At 43.0% G+C, this 23,736-nt stretch overlaps 1 protein-coding gene across 4 annotated transcripts in view; it reads left to right on the forward strand.

Moving 5' to 3' along the window:
* Positions 1–23,736, forward strand: part of ppm1b (protein phosphatase, Mg2+/Mn2+ dependent 1B) — a 125,474-nt gene that overhangs the window by 84,415 nt on the left and 17,323 nt on the right. For all 4 annotated transcript variants that reach the window (XM_033025514.1, XM_033025511.1, XM_033025513.1 and 1 more), the window contains 2 exons: positions 2,709–2,826; positions 11,622–11,733. In XM_033025514.1, the coding sequence (XP_032881405.1) occupies positions 2,709–2,826; positions 11,622–11,733 (230 nt within the window). The remainder of the gene's footprint in view (positions 1–2,708; positions 2,827–11,621; positions 11,734–23,736) is intronic.

A 23,736-nucleotide genomic window follows, 5' to 3' on the forward strand; every position in this document is an offset into this window, starting at 1 on the left:
CATTAATCAACACATCTCAAGTGTTTTCATCGAACAGATATTAGCTGATTCCGATCTCGAGGGGATGTGAATGGATGTGACAATGAGTTTCAAGGAAGAAGCCTTTGTTAGATTTCTTTTGAGTACGTTTTGCATTCCCACAGGAACATTTCTTCACAAGGAGTTTAGACAAGAGAATTGCATGTGCAGTTAGAGCTCTGGTATAGGCTCACTTCCAAGTGTTATTTCCTCATCAAGAGTACAGTATCACAGATTTTCACTGCAAGTATTTTAGTTCAGCCGATATTTTAGATTCTGGGGTTGAGGGTTGTTACTAATTGTTGCATGTACTAAACTCTCATTTGGTTGGATGCAGCCAGGGCAATTTTTCTGGCATCATGTTATACCAACCATTTTTCTTTTTAAATCATCTAATTTTATTTTCAACTGAAGCTGATGACTTGTTACTCAATTGAAGTTCTAACTTTAATAATGTTTTAAATATGCTGCTGCACACCCACCAAATGTTGAGACGTTTAATGGAGTCTGGGTTATATTATGTGTCAGTAGTTATAGAATGCAAGCAGGAATAGGCCATTCAGCCTACGATCTAATGAATGGTTCTGTAACTCTGATGGTGTTCTGAAAATTCACATCCTTTAACTTATTACTAATTATTTATTTTAAGGGATGAGTACATTTTTAACAATCACCTGTTATTATTCATCTAAAATTCAACTTGCTTCATGATTCTTCCTAAAGTAATCCCTTTATCAAAACTTAATGGACGTTTTGATGCTAGACCTGTCCTTTAACATCTTCCATTTCTACTGTCCTGTGTCACAAACTGGCCTGCAAGTGAAGCAATCATTTATCCACACTCCCAGTCTAGAATACTGAATTTAATGTGGATGCCTCTTCATCAGCGAAAAGAGAGGCAGATTAGAATACTATTTTGCTAAGCATGTGTCATGAAGGGTTCTCTGAACTTCATATCCCTTCATATTTTAATTCTTTATCCCACTCCAACAATGAACTGGCTGTGTGTGGCCTCCTGTATTCGTATAACAAGGCCCAAAGTAAGCTTGAGGAACAACACCTCATCTTCTATCTGAGCATGTTGCAGCTTTGCCGACTCAGAAAATTATCGGGTAACTTCCTTTCTCTGTCTGTATCAGAACTGGCCATTTCTGCTGTAAGTTATTCTCCAGTTAATATTGGGTCTGGTTTACATTTTCCCATCAGCAAAGCCTGACCTGCTAACCATGTTATTACACCGTTTAGTTTCCTATCTCTTTTTAATTGCCCTCATTGATCTATTGGCTGGAGAACCTGTACAATTTATTCCCTTAGCAACCTTACTCTCACCTGATCCAAGACATTTCCTTTGTCTTATTCATCCTCCTCCTCCTCCACCTTCTCTGCAACTTAAAACCTTTTTTTTCCTTTTCCAGTTCTGATGATGAATCTTCAACTTGAAATGTTGAATCTTTTCTATTTTCACAGTGCTGCCTGACTTTCTGAATGTTTCCATCATTTTATATTTTCTTTTCAGATATTCAGTGTCAGTATGCTTTTGATTTTCACTTTTTAGATTATGTGATGCAGGCTTTTAAGTCTGGAGGTCTGGTGGAGCAACTGAACAGATAAAACAGCATCTGTGGCGGCAAAGCGATAGTTATGTCGACGAACATTTTGGTCCTGATGCAGGACCTTGATCCGAAATGTCGACTATCCCTTTGCCTTCAAAGATACTGCGTGATCTGTTGAGTTCCACCAGGTATATTTATTTTTTTGCTCCACATTCAAGTATTTGAAACCTGTTCTGTCTCCTGGGGACTTTAGTCTTTAGTCCCATGAGTTTACCTAGTTTCTTCACTTTTTATTTCTGATTTTCTCTTGGTGGGATGTTTTTCATTAAAACTACCAAGAAGACAGGTGCAAAACATGTACTTCAAGTCTTTGCCATTTTCTTGGTTCCTAATATCCATTCTCATTCTTTATGGATCGGCTTTTATATGTTTGCTTCCTTTTAAAAAAACAAACTAGGAGAAGCTCTGTCTGTTTTGATATATTTCTGGCTTTTTTATTCTCATAATATTTTAACTCATTTTTAGTCATCTTTTGCAGATGTCTAGATCTTTCCCATTCTTATGACCCATTGCTACAAGCTTTGTTTGGTTTATCTTCGGATTTTGTGTTATCCTTGTTTAATTATTGATCATTTTTAGTTATCTTTATTTCTCAATGGGATGTATATTTTGGTTCTTTCCCAAATTAAAATTGCTTTATGTTAACATGGTAGAAAAAAAACAAAGACGAAAAATATCATTATGCTCAAATTGAAAGTCAGGCTTAAGTTTGAAACTTGTGGCAAATATAGATTTCAAAACACATCTACCTTGTGGCACAGATATACCCTTTTTTAAATTAATACAAGGACATTAACTAGCCGTACGATGTTGCGAGTAATTCCGTGTGTATATAAATAAATGGTCTGTGACCTATCAAGAAATGGAAAGAATTGTTTATTTTGTAATAGCTCTAAATTTAACAAGTGTATTCAAATGTGCCTAAAAAGCAACTTTGGTTATTTGAATAATTAACTTGGAGGTTGTGCATTGCTTAACTTAGCCAGTTCTATGAATCTGACTGGTCTGTCTTTTAATCCTCAAGAATTATATTCTTACAGTCGTTCTCAATGTGTATTATTTAATTTGTTTTTGTAGGGTAGTAGAGACAATATGAGCATTGTGCTGGTCTGCTTCCCTAATGCTCCCAAGGTGTCAGAAGAGGCGGTAAGAAAAGATGCTGAACTGAATAAATACCTGGAGTCTCGTGTTGAAGGTGGGATAAGTTTGGCTTAACTGTTTCTATTAATAAGATTTTTTTAAATGGATGAATTGATCACCAAGTATTCATTAAAGTATTTATTTAGCACTTAGTTCCCCTTAGAATGAAACATTCTGGATCTAGGAAACATTTAAGAGACCTTTTTCCTTTTGTCTGTATTTTCAGCATAATGTGTAGGATAAAAGTGGACAATACATTTGTTTCTGTTCGTCATGGTTTTCTCTTTTATCTGTCAGACTGTGGGTGCTTTTCCGAATACTTTTCCGAATGTTATTGATCATCTATACATGTTATTCCTTTTTAAAAAATCTTTTAAAAACTCATGTGCTGAGTCAACACCAAGACTTGAGTAAACTCTTGTACTAAAGCAGTTTAGTTGAAGATGCTTGTGTAGGTATGAAATGCTTGCAGGAAATGGTGATGTCATGTTTGTATTGAGAACAACCATGTTCACTAAACTGGAAAGGACATTCACCAAGTTAGAACTGATCAATGTGGATTCATCTAAAAACACTTTCAATAACAGTCATCTTAATGTAACGCCCTTAAGTATGATATGTGATCTAGAATTTTCCCTTTGTAGGTATTTCATTCTGTAGGCTGAGATTTTGAACTAAAATTATCAAGTAGTGCAGAAAACTATCAACCACTGCTAGCAGGCACAAGTTAGAACATTGGGTGCTGGATTCAAGCAGCAATTATTCGCCATTAAATTCCAGAAATGAGGCACTTTCCTGCAAAGCTAAGATTACTGGACCAAGTTTTCAACACAGTCTGATAAGTTAGGGAGGCTAATGAAATAGAGGTATATAATAAGCATAGGAACTGCAGATGCTGGAATCTTGAGCAAGGACCATGAATTAACAATGTCACTCTCCATTTCTTTAGTAACTTGTCAGTTTCTTTGTTGAACTAAATTAAGGCGCATGTTGCAATCAAAAGCGCTTGAACAATTGGTTGCGAAGAAAGCCAAACTGTAAGAAAGACGACTGCGCCTCCTTTTCAAGAGCAGCCAGCTCTTGCACGGTCGGTGCCAAAGCATCAACATGACCCTTAAACGTGCTACCTCCCGTTGCTCTTTTCTGTCCATAAACTACTTTACCATCAAACTCATCCACTGGACTGGTGGTGAACCTTCTCTGCACTCCCTCTATGGCAATAATCTCCTTCCTCAGATTTGGAGACCAAAACTGTACGCAATACTCCAGGTGTGGCCTCACCAAGACCCTGTACAGCTGCACTAGAACCTCCCTGCTCCTATACTCAAATTATTTTGCTATGAAAGCTAACATCCCATTCGCTTTCTTCACTGCCTGCTGCACCTGCATGCCTACTTTCAATGACTGGTGTACCATGACACCCAGGTCTCGCTGCATCTCCCCTTTTCCTAGTCGGCCACCATTTAGATAATAGTCTGCTTTCCTGTTTTTGCCACCAAAATGGATAACCTCACATTTATCCACATTATACTGCATCTGCCAAACATTTGCCCACTCACCCAGCCTATCCAAGTCACCTTGCAGTCTCCTAGCATCCTCCTCACAGCTAACACTGCCCCCCAGCTTAGTGTCATCCGCAAACTTGGAGATATTGCCTTCAATTCCCTCATCCAGATCATTAATATATATTGTAAATCGTAAATCCATGCTGACTTTGTCCAATGATTTCACCACTTTCCAAATGTGCTGCTATCCCATCTTTAATAACTGACTCTCGCAGTTTCCCCACTACCGATGTTAGACTAACTGGTCTGTAATTCCCCGTTTTCTCTCTTCCCTCCCTTCTTAAAAAGTGGGGTTACATTTGCTACCCGCCAATCCTCAGGAACTACTCCAGAATCTAAAGAATTTTGAAAGATTATTACTAATGCATCCACTATTTCTGGAGCTACTTCCTTAAGTACTCTGGGATGCAGCCTATCTGGCCCTGGGAATTTATCGGCCTTTAATCCATTCAATTTACCCAACACCACTTCCCGACTAACCTGGATTTCACTCAATTCCTCCAACTCATTTGATCCGCGGTCCCCTGCTATTTCCGGCAGATTGTTTATGTCTTCCTTAGTGAAGACGGAACCAAAGTAGTTATTCAATTGGTCCGCCATATCCTTGTTCCCCATGATCAACTCACCTGTTTCTGACTGCAAGGGACCTACATTTGTTTTAACTAATCTCTTTCTTTTCACATATCTATAAAAACTTTTGCAGTCAGTTTTTATGTTCCCTGCCAGTTTTCTTTCATAATCTATTTTTCCTTTCCTAATTAAGCCCTTTGTCCTCCTCTGTTGGTCTCTGAATTTCTCCCAGTCCTCTGGTATGCTGCTTTTTCTGGCTAATTTGTACGCATCATCCTTCGCTTTGATACTATCCCTGATTTCCCTTGTTATCCACGGATGCACTACCTTCCCTGATTTATTCTTTTGCCAAACTGGGATGAACAATTTTTGTAGTTCATCCATGCAGTCTTTAAATGTCTTCCATTGCATATCCGCCGTCAACCCTTTTAGAATTAATTGCCAGTCAATCTTGGCCAATTCACGTCTCATACCCTCAAAGTTACCTTTCTTTAAGTTCAGAACCATTGTTTCTGAAATAACAATGTCACTCTCCATCCTAATGAAGAACTCAACCATATTATGGTCACTCTTGCCCAAGGGGGCACGTACAACAAGCTGTACCCCTCTCTGACCCCTCTGACCCTGGCCACAAACTCTTTGAATCACTTCCCTCTGGAAGGCGACTCCGGATTGTCAAAGCTGCCACAGCCAGACATAAAAACAGTTTTTATCCACGAGTAGTTGCTCTACTCAACAGCCAAAAATCTGTAGCCTCCCTTTGATCTGGTATTTTGTTGGTTCACATGCTTGATCAATGGTGTTTTATCATTAATGTCTTATTATTATTAATGTTTAATGTTTTCTGAGTCATTCGTAACTGTCACTATGTCATGTTGTTACTTGTGGGCGGAGTACCAAGGCAAATTCCTTGTATGTGAATACTTGGCCAATAAACTTACTTACTTAGCAGTATCTTTAGAGGCAATATTTTGGGTGGGGACTCTTCCAAAGACCCAAAACGTCACCTGTCCTCTTCATCCATAGATGCTGCCTCTGCCGCTGAGTTACTCCAGCATTTTGTTTATAGGAGGCATGGTATATTGTTAAATGCTGCACCTCAGTGCAGTCTGAAATCTGATCAAATTTATGTTAGCTGCATGGCTCTCTCGATTTTTTTTCTTCTGTTCATCATGAGTACATTTGTGTAAAAAAAATAAATCAGTTAAAATCCATCCACATCTGGGTCATACAAAATTTATTGGGATATTATGAACGATATATCACAAAGGAAAGCCAGTAGGTAAAGCTATTACATTTTAGTGCCATTCCGAATTTTGCCATCATTTTCTAGTTTATCTTTCATCATCTCGTTCATTGTTGAATTTTTCATATGAATGTTTTACCATTGGTTTTACGGATGTCTAATAAATTTAATTCAATTCATTACATGAACAAAAATATGGTTCCTCATTGAAATAAAACAGAAAATATAAGAAATTGTTCGTATGCCAGACAGCATCTGCAGAAAACAGGGGTTATTCTCCATAGTCACTAGCCTTTCATCAGAACTATCAGAAATACATCGAGTATTTACTGTTATAATTTGATTTCCAGCATCTGAAGACTTACTTTTCCATGTTTCCTTAATGTTGTCTCTTTGCCAGTCGTCATAAATCGGCATGTTCTACTACTGAGGAAATTTTGTTTTTACTTAATTGAAATAGTTGCACTCAAGAATTTATCTTATTAACTGAACTTAACTGCTCCAATGCTTTGGTGGAATTTGAATTCTTGTTTCTAGATCAGGCCACAACATTATTAAAGTATTCCTCGATGAGATGAAAGTAATTTTATTTGCTGTCCAAAGTTAGGTTAGGTAAGGGGGAGGTACAGCGAGACCTGGGTGCCCTTGTACACCGGTCACTAAAAGTTGGCGTGCAGGTACAACAGGCAGTGAAGAAAGCTAATGGAATGTTGGCCTTCATAACAAGAGGATTTCAGTACAGGAGTAGCGAGGTTCTTCTGCAGTTGTATAGGGCTCTGGTAAGACCACACCTGGAGTATTGTGTACAGTTTTGGTCTCCTAATTTGAGGAAGGACATCCTTGTGATTGAGGCAGTGCAGCATAGGTTCACAAGATTGATCCCTGGGATGGCGGGACTGTCATATGAGGAAAGATTGAAAAATCTAGGCTTGTATTCACTGGAGTTTAGAAGGATAAGGGGGATCTTATAGAAACATATAAAATTATAAAAGGACTGGACAAGCTAGATGCAGGAAAAATGTTCCCAATGTTGGGCGAGGCCTGAACCAGGGGCCTCAGTCTTAGAATAAAGGGAAAGCCATTTAAGACTGAGGTGAGAAAAAACGTTTTCACCCAGAGAGTTGTGAATTTGTGGAATTCCCTGCCACAGAGGCCTGTGGAGGCCAAGTCACTGGATTGATTTAAGAGAGAGTTAGATATAGCTCTAGGGGCTAGTGGAATCAAGGGATATGGGGAGAAGGCAGGCACGGGTTATTGATTGGAGACGATCAGCCATGATCACAATGAATGGCGGTGCTGGCCGAGTGGTCTCCTCCTGCACCTATTTTCTATGTTTCTAAAAAGCATTTAATCAGATGTTAGTTTTAAGGAACCTTATTAAATTTGACACTGATGGGATATGAGGGAAAACTCGTTACATATCTCATCATACTGAAAGCAAAATGGTCCTGATCACTGGAGATTAATCATCTTGGCATCACCACAGTTGTTCCTTTAGGTCAACCGTCTTCAGCTTCTTCTATGATGCCACATCGCCACTAACTTTTGTCATTTAGTCACAGGTAATGAATGTTCTTAACAATTGCTCAATGTTCAAATCTGACAATGTTTAGGCATGGATTTTGAACTGGAAGTCACGTCATGCCAAACACTTCTGTTTAAGAGGGTTTAGCTACAACTTTGTGCAAACCTTCAATGGCATTATTTTCTGCCCGGCTATCAACATTTTAGTGTCATGTTAGACTAGAAATGTAACCCTATCAGTTGAGTACATTCATTGGTTATACAAACAACTCAGAAGCAGGATATTCTGCAGGAAGGGACTCGACTTCTGACTTCCTGGAGCTTTTCCATTTACACGGAACAAGTTACAATTTCTTTTCTCAAGTTGCCTGCATGAGTTAGTTGTGACAATGCTCAAGAAGCTCAAGATCATCCTGGATAAAGGAATGTACTTGCTTAATATTTACAAAATCTTCTGCTACAACTCGCCAATGCTCTTTGATGCCAACTTCCAAACCTGTTGTCATAAATAGCTTGAAAGATGAAAGCATCAGATACTCACAGTTACCTTTCAAGACACTGGCATTACTGACTTGAAAATGCATCCCCATTCCTTCATTGTAACTTGGTCAACATTCTGAAACTCCTGACTCATCAATGCTCTGGGATCATTTTTACTGCAGAAGTTCAAAGTTCACCACCTCAGAGCAATTCAGAAAGCCCATTAAATGCTAGCCCTGCCTCGCAAAGCATATCCACATCTAACGAAGAATCCAAAGTAGATCATAGTCAGACAGCATGGAAACAGACCCTTTGGCCCAGCTTGCCCATGCCACCCAAGATGCCGTATCTACCCTAGTCCCACCTGCCCACGTTTACTCCATATGCCTTTAAATCTTTCCTATCTATGTACCTGTCCAAATGTTGATATAGTAACCTGCTTCAACTTTATCCTCTGGCAATTCATTCCATGTACCCACAGCCCTTTGTGTGGAAAAGACTTTCCCTCAGGTTTTTGTTAAAATTTTACCCTCTCCTTAAACTTGCATCATCAGGTTCTCGATCCCCCTACTTTGTTTAGGGGAAACATGATGAATTTCTGGGAAAACAGATGCTTAAATTGTCCAGTAATATTTTGCAAAAAGTTTGTGTTTGACACTTAATTAGTTCACAAACTGGTTTACTTTTTCAATCCCACCTGTCTCTTTGATATAATTTGAAGCTTACAAAAGGAAATCGGTGCATTAAAATACAGAACAATCAATGTGAATTTTATTAATATTTTTCTCCTATTGGGCAATATTAAAGCTAAGCTGCATTGTAAAGATAAATTGTGAGTATTGAGGAAATCGAAGATTAAAAAAAAAAAATATAGGACAAAATTATTCCTGGTATTGGGAGTTGTTGATTTTTATATATATTCCAACTTGGGTGGGGTTAATTGCTTCCTTAAATAATTGGAGGCATCTGTTCTTCAGAATAAGTGCAGTCTGATCTTGTTGATTCATGCACGATTTGTGAGACTGCACCTTTTGGAATTCAGGAGGCAAGGTGCGAAACGATAGAAAAGATTTGAAAATGCATTTGACCATTAAGTGGGCGGCACACATTTTACTAGTTCAATGAGTTTCAATGTGAGTTTCAATGGTTGTATTAAAAATCTTCTGAAAATGAACTAGTTTTTAGTTGCACGGGAGACCCGACCTTTTCTTTGTCGGGTCTCCGTTGTCGTTGGGGCTGCAACGAGGAGCGGCCTCCAACAGGAAGACCGGGGGCTGTGGTGCCGACTACTCACCTCACCGTCGCGGAGCTGGCCGAGTCCAGAGCGGGTGGAGCTGTGGTGGACGCTGCTGCGGCCCGACCCCCGGAGATTCGGTGGCTGCAACTGCGGGTTTGGCGGACGGCACCGGGAGCCCACGGGTCCCTGGAGGGAGACCGCTTTTCAGGGCTTCCGCAACGGCGACTTCTCCCGCCCGAGTTGCGGGGTTGAAGAGCACCTGAGCGGGGCTTTACAGCACCGCCCCGCGCGGCTTGGAATGGCTGCGGGACTGCGAGCGGGCGCCGGGGGCTCTAACACCAAGACCCGGTGTGCGGCCTTGCATTACCCGGCGTGGCTTTAATGGCTGCGGGACAATTCGCCATCGCCCGCCGGGGGCTTTGACTTTGACTTTGACTCTGACATCGGGGGGGAGAGTGCAGTGGAGAGATAAGTTTTTTTGGCCTTCCATCACAGCAATGTGATGGATGTTTATGTAAATTATGTTGTGTCTTGGGTCTATTTGTTTGTAATGTATGGCTGCAGAAACGACATTTCGTTTGGACCTCAAGGGGTCCAAATGACAATAAATTGAATTGTATTGTATTGTATAATCAAAAAAAATCAAAGAATAAATCAGCAAATACAGTACTACAAATCACAAATGAAGTATATCGTGGGCATTAAGAACCAGTTTGCACTGACAGCTAATCAGTGAATCCACATTCAAGGATCTTGGCCTCTCACCATCCCTGCCAATGAGTCCAAGTGCATTCTGAGTGAATGAGTTGTAGTGCCAGATATATTTTGGTACATACCCCTCTGCCTGGGCCCATCACAGCTGATGCATCTACTCCAGCTCCATTTATTGGGAAGGCATGGTTGGCCTTCTAGGGCAGGGTACCGTTCCTGTGAACTGTTGGTAATGTCAACAGTTTGCAAATTGGAAATGCAGCCACAGACCAAGTTCCCACATGGGAGAAGATGCCTGCAGCCCCTCAGCAGCGACAAATCCATACTGCCAGTCTCTCAAATGGTCGGCCTTTGGTGTCACGCTAACCACGCCCCACACAAATGGGGGAGGGCAGAGAGGGAGGGGTGGGGCAACAAGGGAGGGGTGGGGTAGAGAGGGAGGGGGGGTAGAGAAGGAGGAGGGCAGAGAGGGAGGGGGTAGAGAGGGGGGGAGGGCGGAGGGGATAGAGGCAGCACCTACCCAGGTCGTAGAGCAGCAGCACCCCAGGTCTTAGAGCAGCAGCCCCCCGCCAGACGCCGGGCAGCGGATCCGAGCGAGGCCGCGAGGCGGGCGTCCGTCGTCCCGAGGACCCCGAACGAGGCGGCGGGTGGGTGTCTAGCCGGGCTCGGCCTGCGGCAGCAGCCTCCCGGCCAGGCGCCCGTCCCGAGCAAGGCTGCGGGCGGGCCTGGACCCGAGTGAGGGCAGCACGCGGACCTATTGTGACGTCATCAGCCAAAGCCGCTCGGTTTTATTTTCAAAGTTATTTCAGATTCTTGAACATTTTGATTAATAACTCGAGAAATAAAGAATGAATTTTTCAGGTAAGACGATTTTGGAGTCCACAGGATAAATCTACCAGAATATGTAAAAATTTTACCGTTAGAGCGTCGTTTTTTTTGAGCAGATGTGATCTCAAACACCTCCTCTCCCCCCCACCCTACACGACTTTATTAAAAAATATATTACTTATATACTGACCCAATTGTAGATGTGGTTGAGCCTCGCAATTGTTAGTTATTTTCCAATTGTTTTGATGAATCTATAGTGGAAGTATACATCTGGTACGATTTTTGCATTCATAGGTCATACAAAACAAATCTTGTACAGACCTTGCTAATCTTGTGCCTGGATAACGAATGGGTTCCATTTTTGCAGGTGTCCTTAAGTCGAATTTGTCCCTAAGTTGGAAAATACACAGAAAATGTTCAATATGATAACCATACCGTTACAGTATTTTAATTAATGGCAATCAAAAGCACTTCAGACCAATAAGAAACGCCTATTACTAAGAGTGAAGAGAGAGAGAAAATAGAAACTAATGTACCTCAATTTTTTTAAAACTTTAATAATATTGTGGGAGATCGAGTGTGGCGTTTGTAAACTGTTTTTTAATTTACTTAATGGCTCCATAAAAAACTCGTAAATTTGTAGCTCAAAAACACCTGTAGTTAAATGTTTTTTTTCATTACCAAACTAGAGATTATGTTGAAACCCAGTGAAGAAGGGATGCCTGATTTGGTTCACGTGATGCGCACCCTCTCAATGGAGAATATCCCTAATCTTCCACCAGGAGGAGGACTTGCAAGCAAGTGAGTATGAAAATATTTTTCATCTATAATGACGGTCATCAACTTTGTACCTTAGATATGATTGTTATTTGACTGCCTAAATCAACTGACTCATCCTAGCACAACCAGAGAGCAATGCTGAACTACTACTACCTACCTCTTTGATGTCCCTCAGACTATCCTTGACCGGACTTTGCTGGCATTACCTTGCACTAAACGCTATTCCCTTATGTATCTATACACTGTAAATTAATTAATTATAATCATGTTTTGTCTTTCTGCTGACTGGTTAGTATGCAACAAAAAGCTTTTCACTGTACTTCGGTACATGTGACAATAAACTAAACTGAACTGGAAATGGTTAAATAATGAGAAATAAATCTACTTATGGCGAACAAAACTCTTCCTACATGAGTTTTATTCATCTTTTTTTTTTCAAATAATTACCTTTCCAATCATATTACAGAATAATAATGTCCTTAAATATATTGGAGTCAAAGCTTAACAATGGGATAAAATAGAGCAAGGAGTTACTTCGGATATTGGAAGTGATGAGGAAATGAGATGTACGTTTTTCCAATTGGGATAAAGTGAGAAATTGCATTTCTGTTGGCCAAGGTCTTCACTCCTCCTCAGATACAGGGATAGTGCCAAAGGACCTGTACTGATGCATACAGTGCCCTCCATAATGTTTGGGACAACGGCCCATCATTTATTTATTTGCCTCTGTACTCCAGAATTTGAGATTTGTAATAGAAAAAAAATCACGTGGTTAAAGTGCACATTGTTAGATTTTAATAAAGGCCATTTTTATACATTTTGGTTTCTCCATGTAGAAATTACAAGAGTGTTTATACATAGTCCCCCCATTTCAGGGCACCGTAATGTTTCGGACACCGCAATGTCATGTAAATGAAAGTAGTCATGTTTAGTATTTTGTTGCATATCCTTTGCATGTAATGACTGCTTGAAGTCTCCGATTCATGGACATCACCAGTTGCTGGGTGTCTTCTCTGGTGATGCTCTGCCAGGCCTGTATTGCAGCCATCTTGAGCTTAATGCTTGTTTTGCAAGTCCCCTTCTGTTTTCTCTTCCGCATACAAAAGGTATGCTCAATTGGATTCAGATCAGGTGATTGACTTGGCCACTCAAGAATTGATCTTTTTTCAGCTTTGAAAAACTCCTTTGTGGCTTTAGCAGCATGTTTGGGATCATTGTCTTGCTGTAGAATGAACCGCCGGCCAATGGGTTTAGAGGCATTTGTTTGAACATGGGCGTATAGGATGTGTTTATACACTTCAGAATTCATTATGCTACTACTATCAGCGGTTGTATCATCAATGAAGATAAGTGAGCCAGTACCTTCAGCAGCCACACATGCCCAGGCCATAATATCCCCACCACCGTGTATCATAGATGAGGTGGTATGCTTTGGATCTTGGGCAGTTCCGTCTCTCCTCCATACTTTGCTCTTGCCATCACTCTGATATATGGTAATCTTCGTCTTATTTGTCCACAAGACCTTTTTCCAGAACTGTGGTTGCTCTTTTAAGTACTTCTTGGCAAACTGTTACCAGGCCATCCTATTTTTGCGGCTAACCAGTGGTTTGCATCTTGCAGTGTAACCTCTGTATTTCTGTTCATGGCGTCTTCTGCGGACAGTGGTCATTGACAAATCCACACCTGACTCCTGAAGAGTGTTTCTGATCTGTCGGACAGGTGTTTGGGGATTTTTCTTTATTATAGAGAGAATTCTTCTGTCATCCGCTGTGGAGGTCTTCCTTGGCCTGTCAGTCCCTAAGCGATTAGTAAGCTCACCAGTGCTCTCTGTCTTCTTTATGATGTTCCAAACAGTTGATTTTGGTAAGCCTAAGGTTTGGCTGATGTCTCTAACAGCTTTATTCTTGTTTCTCAGTCTCATAGAAACATAGATACATAGAAAATAGATGCAGGAGTAGGCCATTCGGCCTTTCGAGCCTGCACCGCCATTCAATATGATCATGGCTGATCATCCAACTCAGTATCCTGTACCTGCCATCTCTCCATACCCCCCTGATCCCTTTAGCCACAAGGGCCACATCTAACTCCCTCTTAAATATAGCCAATGAACTGGCCTCAACTACCTTCTGTGGCAGAGAGTTCCAGAGATTCACCACTCTCTGTGTGAAAAATGTTTTTCTCATCTCGGTCCTAAAGGATTTCCCCTTTATCCTTAAACTGTGACCCCTTGTCCTGGACTTCCCCAACATCGGGAACAATCTTCCTGCATCTAGCCTATCCAACCCCTTAAGAATTTTGTAAGTTTCTATAAGATTCCCCCCTCAATCTTCTAAATTCTAGCGAGTACAAGCCGAGTCTATCCAGTCTTTCTTCATATGAAAGTCTTGACATCCCAGAAATCAGTCTGGTGAACCTTCTCTGTACTCCCTCTATGGCAAGAATGTATTTCCTCAGATTTGGAGACCAAAACTGTACACAATACTCCCGGTGTGGTCTCACCAATACCCTGTACAACTGCAGTAGAACCTCCCTGCTCCTATACTCAAATCCTTTTGCTATGAATGCTAACATACCATTCGCTTTCTTCACTGCCTGCTCTGCCTGCTGCACCTGCATGCCTACTTTCAATGACTGGTGTGCCATGACACCCAGGTCTCGTTGCATCTCCCCTTTTCCTAATCGGCCACCATTTAGATAATAGTCTACTTTCCTGTTTTTGCCACGATGTCATGATGGTTTCTTTGACTTTCATTGACACAACTTTGGTCCTCATGTTCATAAACAGCAATAAAAGATTCCAAAGGTGATGGAAAGACTGGAGGAAAGACTAGGTGCTGAGAGCTCTCTTATACTGCATTAAGGAGGCAATTAAACACGCCAGAGCAATTACAAACACCGTGAAGTCATGTGTCCCAAACATTATGGCATGGGCGGAGATCCCGGGGGGGGGGAATGGCACACACCTCCCCCCCCCCCCCCCCCATCCGGACATGATCAGACGCTTTCTAAGGGCTGAATCTGCCTGTTCACGGGGCCTTTCAGTGACCGGAGAGGTTTAAAATCAGACTGCTGCATCGAGGCGATCGATGTTACCGTCCGACGGGCCCACGGCTGAAGCCTTGCGTGTGTGCGCATGTGCGTGTGTGTGTGCGCGCGCGCATGCGCGGCCGCCAAGAAATTGTGCCCCCACATGTTTTAATAGCGATTTCTGGGCCTGCATTATGGTGCCCTGAAATGGGGGGACTGTGTAAAACGCAGCTGTAATTTCTACACTGAAAATATCCTTTAATAAAATCTGACAATGTGCACTTTAACCACATGTGAATTTTTTTGTTACAAATCTCAAATTGTGGAGTACAGAGGCAAATAAATAAATGGTGGATCTTTGTCCCAAACATTATGGAGGGCACTGTAGATTCATTAAAAGGACAAGGAGTAAGGCCAGGTTCGAACGACAGTGTTACAAGGAGCGAAGCAATCTGAGCCACGTGAACATGAACAGGTTGGGTCAGCGTTCAACCCTGGTAGTAGCTGCGTTAATCGACTAGCCGCGGGTGTGGACATCCTCTGTGAACATCAGGGGAAAGCATGAGACAATGCCTAAGCACTAGCTACACACCCAAGGACAGAATCTGTCCCTGTGGATCACACTACCGTGTCACTCCACCAGTGCCACCCTTCCGATCAGTGGAAAGCAGGGTGCCACCTAACCATTCCATGTCTGACACCATTACAGCCTCCAACTTCCCTTAATTCCTGGCTTCAACAACCATACCATCATCCATTGAGAATGCCTTACCCCAACTTCCTCCTCCTCGCAAGCCACCTTTTCTCTGCCAGTCACACCCTTAACATTCCAAAATGGAGTCCTTGCCAGATGTGGACAACCACTTCCACCATAAGCACACTCACTCCAAGCCTGTCATGTACCAGTGCAGCATCCCTCAGCACTTATCCTATCCATCCAGGTCAGAGAACACTTCTCAGCATCTGCACTACGGTTCCCGGCCTGCAAACATTCCCTCTGGCACATCTCGTTTCAACAAATTTACCAACCAGCCCAGGGCCATCTCTGTTCACCTTCCCAAACCCTGGCTGTCGAGGTTGGATTATGTCCCGGTGGGGAATCATGCCATGTGGCCATTTCTGTGTCCACATTCCCAGTTTGGGGAGCTTGTATACCCAGCGATAAAGCGGGTGCATTCTCTGGATGTGCCACTATCCTCTATCAGATCCATTTCCATTTCCAGAACTGAGGTGCCCCCGGATGATGGGACGGACTGCATATTTTATGATTTGGCAGATTCGTACAGTTCAATCAGGCTAAGGCAATTCCATTCATTCACTAGCCAAAATATAGCACCCTATGTCAGTAGATTTTGGGGCCATGTCCTGCTCCCGGTGGCAGTCGGAATTTAAGGATTTGCGGGAAGCGGCTGACATGAGCGAGGCTGGCGAGCGGCAGGAGAGAGGTGTTCAGACGGAGAACACTGCCAGAGGTGAGCGGGCCGTCTGAAGGTGCTGAGGTGGCTGAGGATTGCCTAGTCTGTCTATCTTGGCTTACAACCTAACCTTCGGCCTCCAAGACGCAGGTAAATTTTCGTGCTTATTTTTGGGTAAAAAATAGCGTCTTGATTGCCGGGAAATACGGTATTTAAAAACATAGCTCAAAGAAATTTACTTACCACATTATTTGTACAGAAACTCGGTGCAAAGTCAGAATTTCTGCTGCCTTTATAGACCATTGTCATTAAAGACTTGAAGCAGCGCCCATGGCACGTCAGCTGCACATACTTTCGCGTGTTACATGTACTGCAGATGAAAGGCATGGAAGAATTATGCCTACCTAAGAGATCGATCTCTTAGGTAGGCATAATTCTTCTGTGCCTTTCATCTGCAGTACATGTAACACGCGAAAGTATGTGCAGCTGACGTGCCATGAATCTTTTAGGTAGGCATAATTCTCCCGTGCCTTTACTATTTATATTTAATAATTACTATTTTATAATTTTAGTCAGGGTAGGCACTGCCTACCTAGCCTACCCTGATGGCACCTGCCTGCCTACTAGCCAACGTGGTCACTAGAAAACAAAGCGGAGGACTTAAGGTCAAGGATGCTTTACCAAAGGGAGCTGAGGGAATGCTCTGTGTTCTGTTTCACAGAGACATGGCTCACCCCCAGCTCCCCAGACTCAGCGTTTCTCCATGTTTCTCCATCCACCGTATGGACCGCACGCAGGTATCTGGGAAAGGGAGAGGAGGGGGCGTCTGCCTCATGGTCAATTATTCGTGGTGCTCAGATGTGGCAGTCCTATCTAACTCCTGCTCTCCGCACCTGGAACATCTGTCGGTGAAGTGTCGCCCCTTCTACCTACCGAGGGAATTCACCTCCATCATCCTGACCGCAGTCTACATCCCACCCCAGGCAGACGTCCGTCTGGCACTGGAGGAGCTGCACGCCGTGGTCAACCAGACCAGCACCAGACAGCCTACCCTGAGGCGTTTACCACCATAGCCGGGGACTTCAACAAAGCTAACCTGAAGAAATCGTTCCCTAACTTCCACCAACATGTCTCCAGCAGCACCAGAGGATCAAACACCCTTGACCACTGCTACATGACCATCAAAGATGCCAATCACTCTATCCCTCCCCCTCACTTCAGAAAATCTGACCATTCAGTGGTGCTGTTTCTTCCTGCAGAGTTGTGGACTGTACAGAGCTGGTCGGGGAGGCAGAGGAACAACTCCAGGACTGCTTGGAGTCTGTAGACTGGGCAATGTTCAGGGACTCTGCAACGGACCTGAATTAATACGCCACAGTCGTTACAGACTTCATAAGGAAATGTGTGGAGGACTACAAAAACCTTCGGAGTGTTTCCTAACCAGAAGCCTTGGATGAACCATGAGATCCGCATTCTTCTGAAGACCAGATCTCGGGCATTAAGGTTTGGTGATGCAGAGGTCTATAAGAAGTCCATATACGACTTTGGTAAGGCCATCAAAAAGGCCAAAGGGGACCTGCTCTAGGCTGGAGGATGAGACTGATGTTCGGCTTGAATGCCATCACCTCCTACAAGGCGAAATCAGGAAGCAGCTCAAACGACAGCGAAGCATCACTCCCTGACGAGCTCAATGCGTTCTACGCACGGTTCGATAGGGAGAACACTGATGTGCCTTCCCGAGCCCCCATTCGCCCTGACGGTATTACAGTCACAGGTACAGAGGCCTACTTCAAGATTCTTCAGGGGAGAGAACCCTCGGAAATGCCTGGACCTGATGGTACACCCGGTCGAGTTCTCAAGACCTGTGCAGACCAACTGGCGGGAGTTTTTGCGGACATTTTCAACCTCTCACTTCTGAGGTCTGAGGTTCCCACCTGCTTTAAGAGGGCATCAATAATACCGGTGCCCAAGAAGAGTAAGGTGACGTGTCTCAATGACTATCGACCAGTGGCACTAACGCCTGTGGTGATGAAGTGCTTTGAGAGGTTGGTTATGGCGCACATCAACTCCTACTTCGACAAGAACCTCAACCCACTACAGTTCGCATACCGCCACAACAGGTCAACGGAGGATGCAATTTCACTGCTCTCCACTCAGCATCGGACCACTTGGACAATAAAAACAGGCTGTTGTTTATAGACTACAGCTAGGCGTTTAATACCATCATACCTTCCAAGCTGGTTACCAAGCTCACGGAACTGGGCCTCTGTGCATCCCTCTGCAATTGGATCCACGACTTCCTCATCCACAGACCACAGTCTGTTCGATTTGGAGGAACCCCTTCATCCTCAGTAACCATTAGTAAGGGAGCACCTCAAGGCTGCGTGCTCAGCCCCCTGCTTTACTCGCTCTATTCCCATAACTGCGTAGCCGGCATAATGCGAACTCCATAAAGTTCACCGACGACACCACTGTGGTTGGATGAATCACAGATGGGGACGAGTCAGAGTACAGAAGTGAGATCGACCAACTGATCAAATGGTGCCAGCGCAACAACCTGGCTCTCAACATCAGTAAGACCAAGGAACTGATTGTGGACTTTGGTAGGGGAAGGATGAGGACCCACAATCCTGTTCATATCAATGGGACGATGGTGGAGAGGGTCAATAACTTCAAATTCCTGGGTGTGCATATTTCCAAAGATCTTTCCTGGACCCAGCAAAGCGATGTAATTATAAAGAAGGCACATCAGCGACTCTACTTTCTGAGAAGATTACGGAGATTCAGCATGTCGAAGAGATTCTCCTAAACTTCTACAGGTGCACGGTCGAGAGCATTCTGACTGATTGCATCGTGGCCTGGTTCGGCAACTTGAACGTCCAGGAGAGACAAAGACTACAAAAAGTTGTGTCCACTGCCCAGTCCATCACCGGCTTTGACGTCCCCACCGTCGAAGGGATCTATCGTAGTCGCTGCCTAATCAAGGACCCATACCATCCTGGCCACACACGCATCTCACCATTGCCATCAGGAAGAAGGAACAGGAGCCTGAAAACTGTAACGTCCAGGTTCAGGAACAGCTTCTTCCCTACAGCCATCAGGCTATTAAACACAGCAACGAATAAGCTCTGAGCTCTGAACTGCAAAATACTATATTATTATTGCACTATATTTGTTATTTATTGAACTTTTTCTTTTTTTTCTCTTCCCCCGTTATGTACCATGTTTACATATTCTGTTGTGCTGCAGCAAGTAAGAATTTAATTGTCCCATCCGGGACACATTACAATAAAACACTCTTGACTTGACGTGTGACAAACTCAACATGGTGTCAGAAGTGGGATTTTCTATAGCGTCACCAGCAGTCCTGAAATTCCCACAATCAAACGGACTTGCAGAACGGACTGACAGGAGCGCCAAGCAATTGATGGAGCGCGTACTGTACAGATCCGCATCTCCTTGACACCGTGTCAATATATATCACTTTATTGTAGATGTGTTTCACTTTGTTTACCACCTCAGGCAGCTGAGGAAATTCAGAGTCTCTCTGAGGATCCTTCAGCGCTTCTACTCAGGGTCTGTAGAAAGCATCTTGTCTGGCAACATCACAATCTGGTTTGGGAACTGCTTGGCCCAGGACAAGAAGGCTCTGCAGAGAGTAGTGCGTTCGGCTGAACGCACTATGGGAACTACACTCGCCCCCCTGCAAGAACTATACATCAGAAGGTGCATCAGAGCCATCAACATTATGGGAGACCCCTACTACCCCAGCAACGGACTGTTCCAGCTGCTACGGTCAGGCAAACGCCTCAGCTGTCATGCTGTGAAAACAGAGAGGATGAGACGGAGTTTCTTCCCACAGGCCATTAGAACTGTAAACTCTTGTCTCACCAGGGACTAATTTACTTACCAATTTACTGTTGTGTCTTTTTAAAATTGCTGGGTTTTTTCTCTAATATGCATGTACTGATTCTGTTCTATTCTGTCCTGTAGTTTTTTGCACAATCCGCAGGCATTGCATCTTTCATTTCACTGCACATCTTGTATGTGTATGTGACAAATAAAACTTGACTTGACTTTTTATTCTCACAAGGAAAGATGTAGATTGGTTACATTACTTACTAACCAATGTAGTGCTTTATTAATATAAGCTCCGCCTGCTACTACACCATTCATATTATCACAACCCGACATGTGCTGTTTGTTGTTGATGCAGCTGAGTGTTGTATGAATACTGTTGTACCAGATCCGTGAGTAGATGTGACTTACTCAACAAACAAGCAGCAAGCGGCACAGTACACTGACAGTGATGTCTCAGTACGACAACTTGGATGACTGTCACACTGGCTCAGCAGCAGAAATGTGGCTTCGGAGGGAGTCCCCCGTTTGTACCTCCAAGCTACAGTCACCCCGGCGAGGACATTTAGCACTGCTCTGGGCCAGAGAAGCTTCTTATCTACTGAGCTGGCATTGCAGAGGTCTGAAGCAGAGCTACACGTGGAATTAGCAGAAATTTTACTCTCTACAGTCTCTGTTGGGCAGTGGACTCTTCTATTTTTCAAAAGATAACCCGTACTGTTTTCAATACAAAATATGTCGAATAAAGGGCCTTGTGTGTTGTGTATTTTGAGCACATGTATGAAATGTGAGATTGCATTTTGTGCCCTTGGTGAATGACTCGCAGCTTAGTGTTTACAATTGTCAAGACTCTGCAGGAGAATCAACAGTTAAAGGGATTATCTTCCTACATTCGTGATGAGAAACGTTTTTGTTCAGTGAAGCTGCTGAGAAGTTATTTATTGCCTGTCTCGATCAAATCCCAATTTCCCACGCACTTTGTCACGCGCGCGCGCACGCACGCACACACACACACGTTTATGTCGCAGGACGTACCTTTGTCTGGGCCCAGGTCCTTGCTGGTCTCATCCCTTCCACCATGCTGCTGACCCTGGAGGGGGCCCAGGGTCCAACAGGAGTCCAGATCTACTCCCCGCTCACTACTGACATCGAGTCCATCAAAGGCGATGGGCCTGCAGCACTGCAGGGGCACTTCCATATGGTCATCAACTTGCCAGTGGACAGGGCAGCCAAGTATTTAATGCAGAGTCCTTTACCATGATTATCCAGGAAGATGACAACCAACAAATTGAAGAAGTCACCTGTTGGCACTTGGCACTCTTTCTTTAACCTCTTTTATGGTCAAATCGAAGCTGCGCCGCCACCCCAGCGAGCCGACAGAGCTGAAGTCCATAATGTTGGCAGCATAGGGTCATTCAGGAACACTGCAAATAGTGAAGATTCTCTTTCATCTCTGCACAATGTGGAAGGAGAATCCAAGATGTACAGACCGATAAGGCCTCAGTCCAACAGCGATGGCTTGTCTGTTTCCTTCAATGTCAGTGGCCTTTCCGCCTTAACCAATGCAATTCCTACGATAACCTTCCCAATGATGAGAGTGAAGGAGATGTTGCCACGCCAAGTGCCTGCATTGGTGTCTCCTAGAATGGACAAAGTAGAACTGAGCCCACCAGATATAGGGGTAGCAAGGTTGGACTTTGACCCAATGTCCTTTCAGTGTAGTGGACCTGGACAACAATGCATCTCGGTGGAACTTCCAAAAGGAAAGTTAAGTGTAATTTGACTTTCAAAATGTATTTAAGAAAGTAGTATAAAAGCTTGTTAGCAAAACTTATAGATTCAAGAGGTGGGGGAGGCATTGCTACAAAAGTTGCTAAGGGATAAAAAACAAAATATATGACTGATTGTGTTTTGGACTGAGGGGTGGAATACAGTGGAGTTCCCCAAGGTACATTTCTAGTATCGTTACTGTTATGCTGTAAATAAAGGACTTGCTCCTGGGGAAGCAGTATATAATTTCAAAATTTATAAATGATGAAGATGGTAGTAAAGTTCCTGGGCAGATGAAGTTCAAATAAGAAGGTATATTGATTGGAAAAATGAGGTGAAAGAATAATGCTAATTAACGCTTTAGGAGCTTAGAGATAAAGTGTGGATATGGGTTCATCGGCCCACCGAGTCCATGCCGACCATACACTAATTTCATGATGTACACACTATGGGCATTTTACAGAAGCCAATTAACCTACAAAGCTGCAGGTCTTTGGAATGTGGGAGGAAACCAGAGCGCCCTGAGAAATCCACCCAGCCGTGTGGATTTCGAGTTAGGAGATTGTGGAAACTTCATGTTTGTACACAGCATCTGTAGTCAGGATTGAACCTGTGTCACGGGCGTTGTGAGGCAACACCTGTACCACTGTGACACTTTTCCACCCTATTCTGACACTGGTTTCACTTCCCCAACCCCTGTTACCCTCACAATACCTCTTATCTCATGCACCAGTTTTTTTTATGTGGTACATTATCAAATACTTTCTGACCATTGAAATGCACTCCGTCTATTGGTCCTCAATCAACTATATCTTTGAAGACTGTCAACAAATTTGTCAGACATTATTTCATATTCAAAAGACCATGCTGACTTGCTGTGATTGCTTTAAACTTTTGTAAATGACTAGCTATTCCTTCATTGAGATAGACTACAATAGCTTCCCAACAACCGATATTAAGCCAACTGATCAATAGGTTGGACAGGCTTGACTTGTAACGGTAGAAGTCTAGAACAGTAAAAGGCGAATTAATGGAAACATGCAAATTCCTTAGATGCCTTGAAATGCTGGATGTTGAGAGGATGTTTCTTCCTGTGGGTGAATCTAGAAACTGGCATCACAATTTAAATATAGGGGTTTGCCCAATTAGTACAGATGAGAGTAAATTATTTCTGAGGGTTAAGAGTCTTTGAAATTATGACATTGTCACGAGCAGAATAGATAAGGCCGAACCACTTAAGAGGTACTGGAGACTGCACATGCTGGAATCTTAAGCAAAAAACAAAATGCTGGTGGAGCTCAGAGACGCTGCGTTCCTCCAACAATTGTCTTTTGCTTTCTATGCATATTTGGACTTTACGAAGGTTTTTGGTGGGGTATAACAGAAGAGGCCAATAAACAAAATTAGAGCACGGTACTATACTGGTATGGATTGTGGATGTAACACAGAATAAATATAAACAGGCTATTTTCGAGTTAGGAGATTATGTACGAGCAGTTGTGCACCACAGGCTCTAATATTGTCCCCAATGATCACAATCTATCATTTATTTGGGCAAGGAGATCAAGCGTGATATATTCAAGTTTTCTAATAATATAAATTTAGCATTGTGGGATCTGAGGAGAATGCAGCAAGGGATTTGGGGGTTTTGGACAGGTAAATGAATGGGCAAGGATATGGCAGATAGAAAATGATATGGAAAAATATGCAGTCATCTTTTTGGTCAGACAAACAAAAAGGTGAAATATGTTGATGTTCAGAAGAGCTTGGGAGTGTGTACTGAAATTCCTTAAGTTAATATCGAGATATAGCAGGCAGTTGAGAAATACGTTGGCTAATATTGTCAGATGATTTGAATATCAAAACAGAGACAATTTTCTCCAATTATATTGGCCCCCGGCGTGATAATATGTAGCATATTGTGTACAGGTTTGACCTCCCCACTTAAGAAAGG

The sequence above is a fragment of the Amblyraja radiata genome, chromosome 8 (assembly GCF_010909765.2).
Source record: "Amblyraja radiata isolate CabotCenter1 chromosome 8, sAmbRad1.1.pri, whole genome shotgun sequence".
NCBI lineage: Eukaryota > Metazoa > Chordata > Chondrichthyes > Rajiformes > Rajidae > Amblyraja > Amblyraja radiata.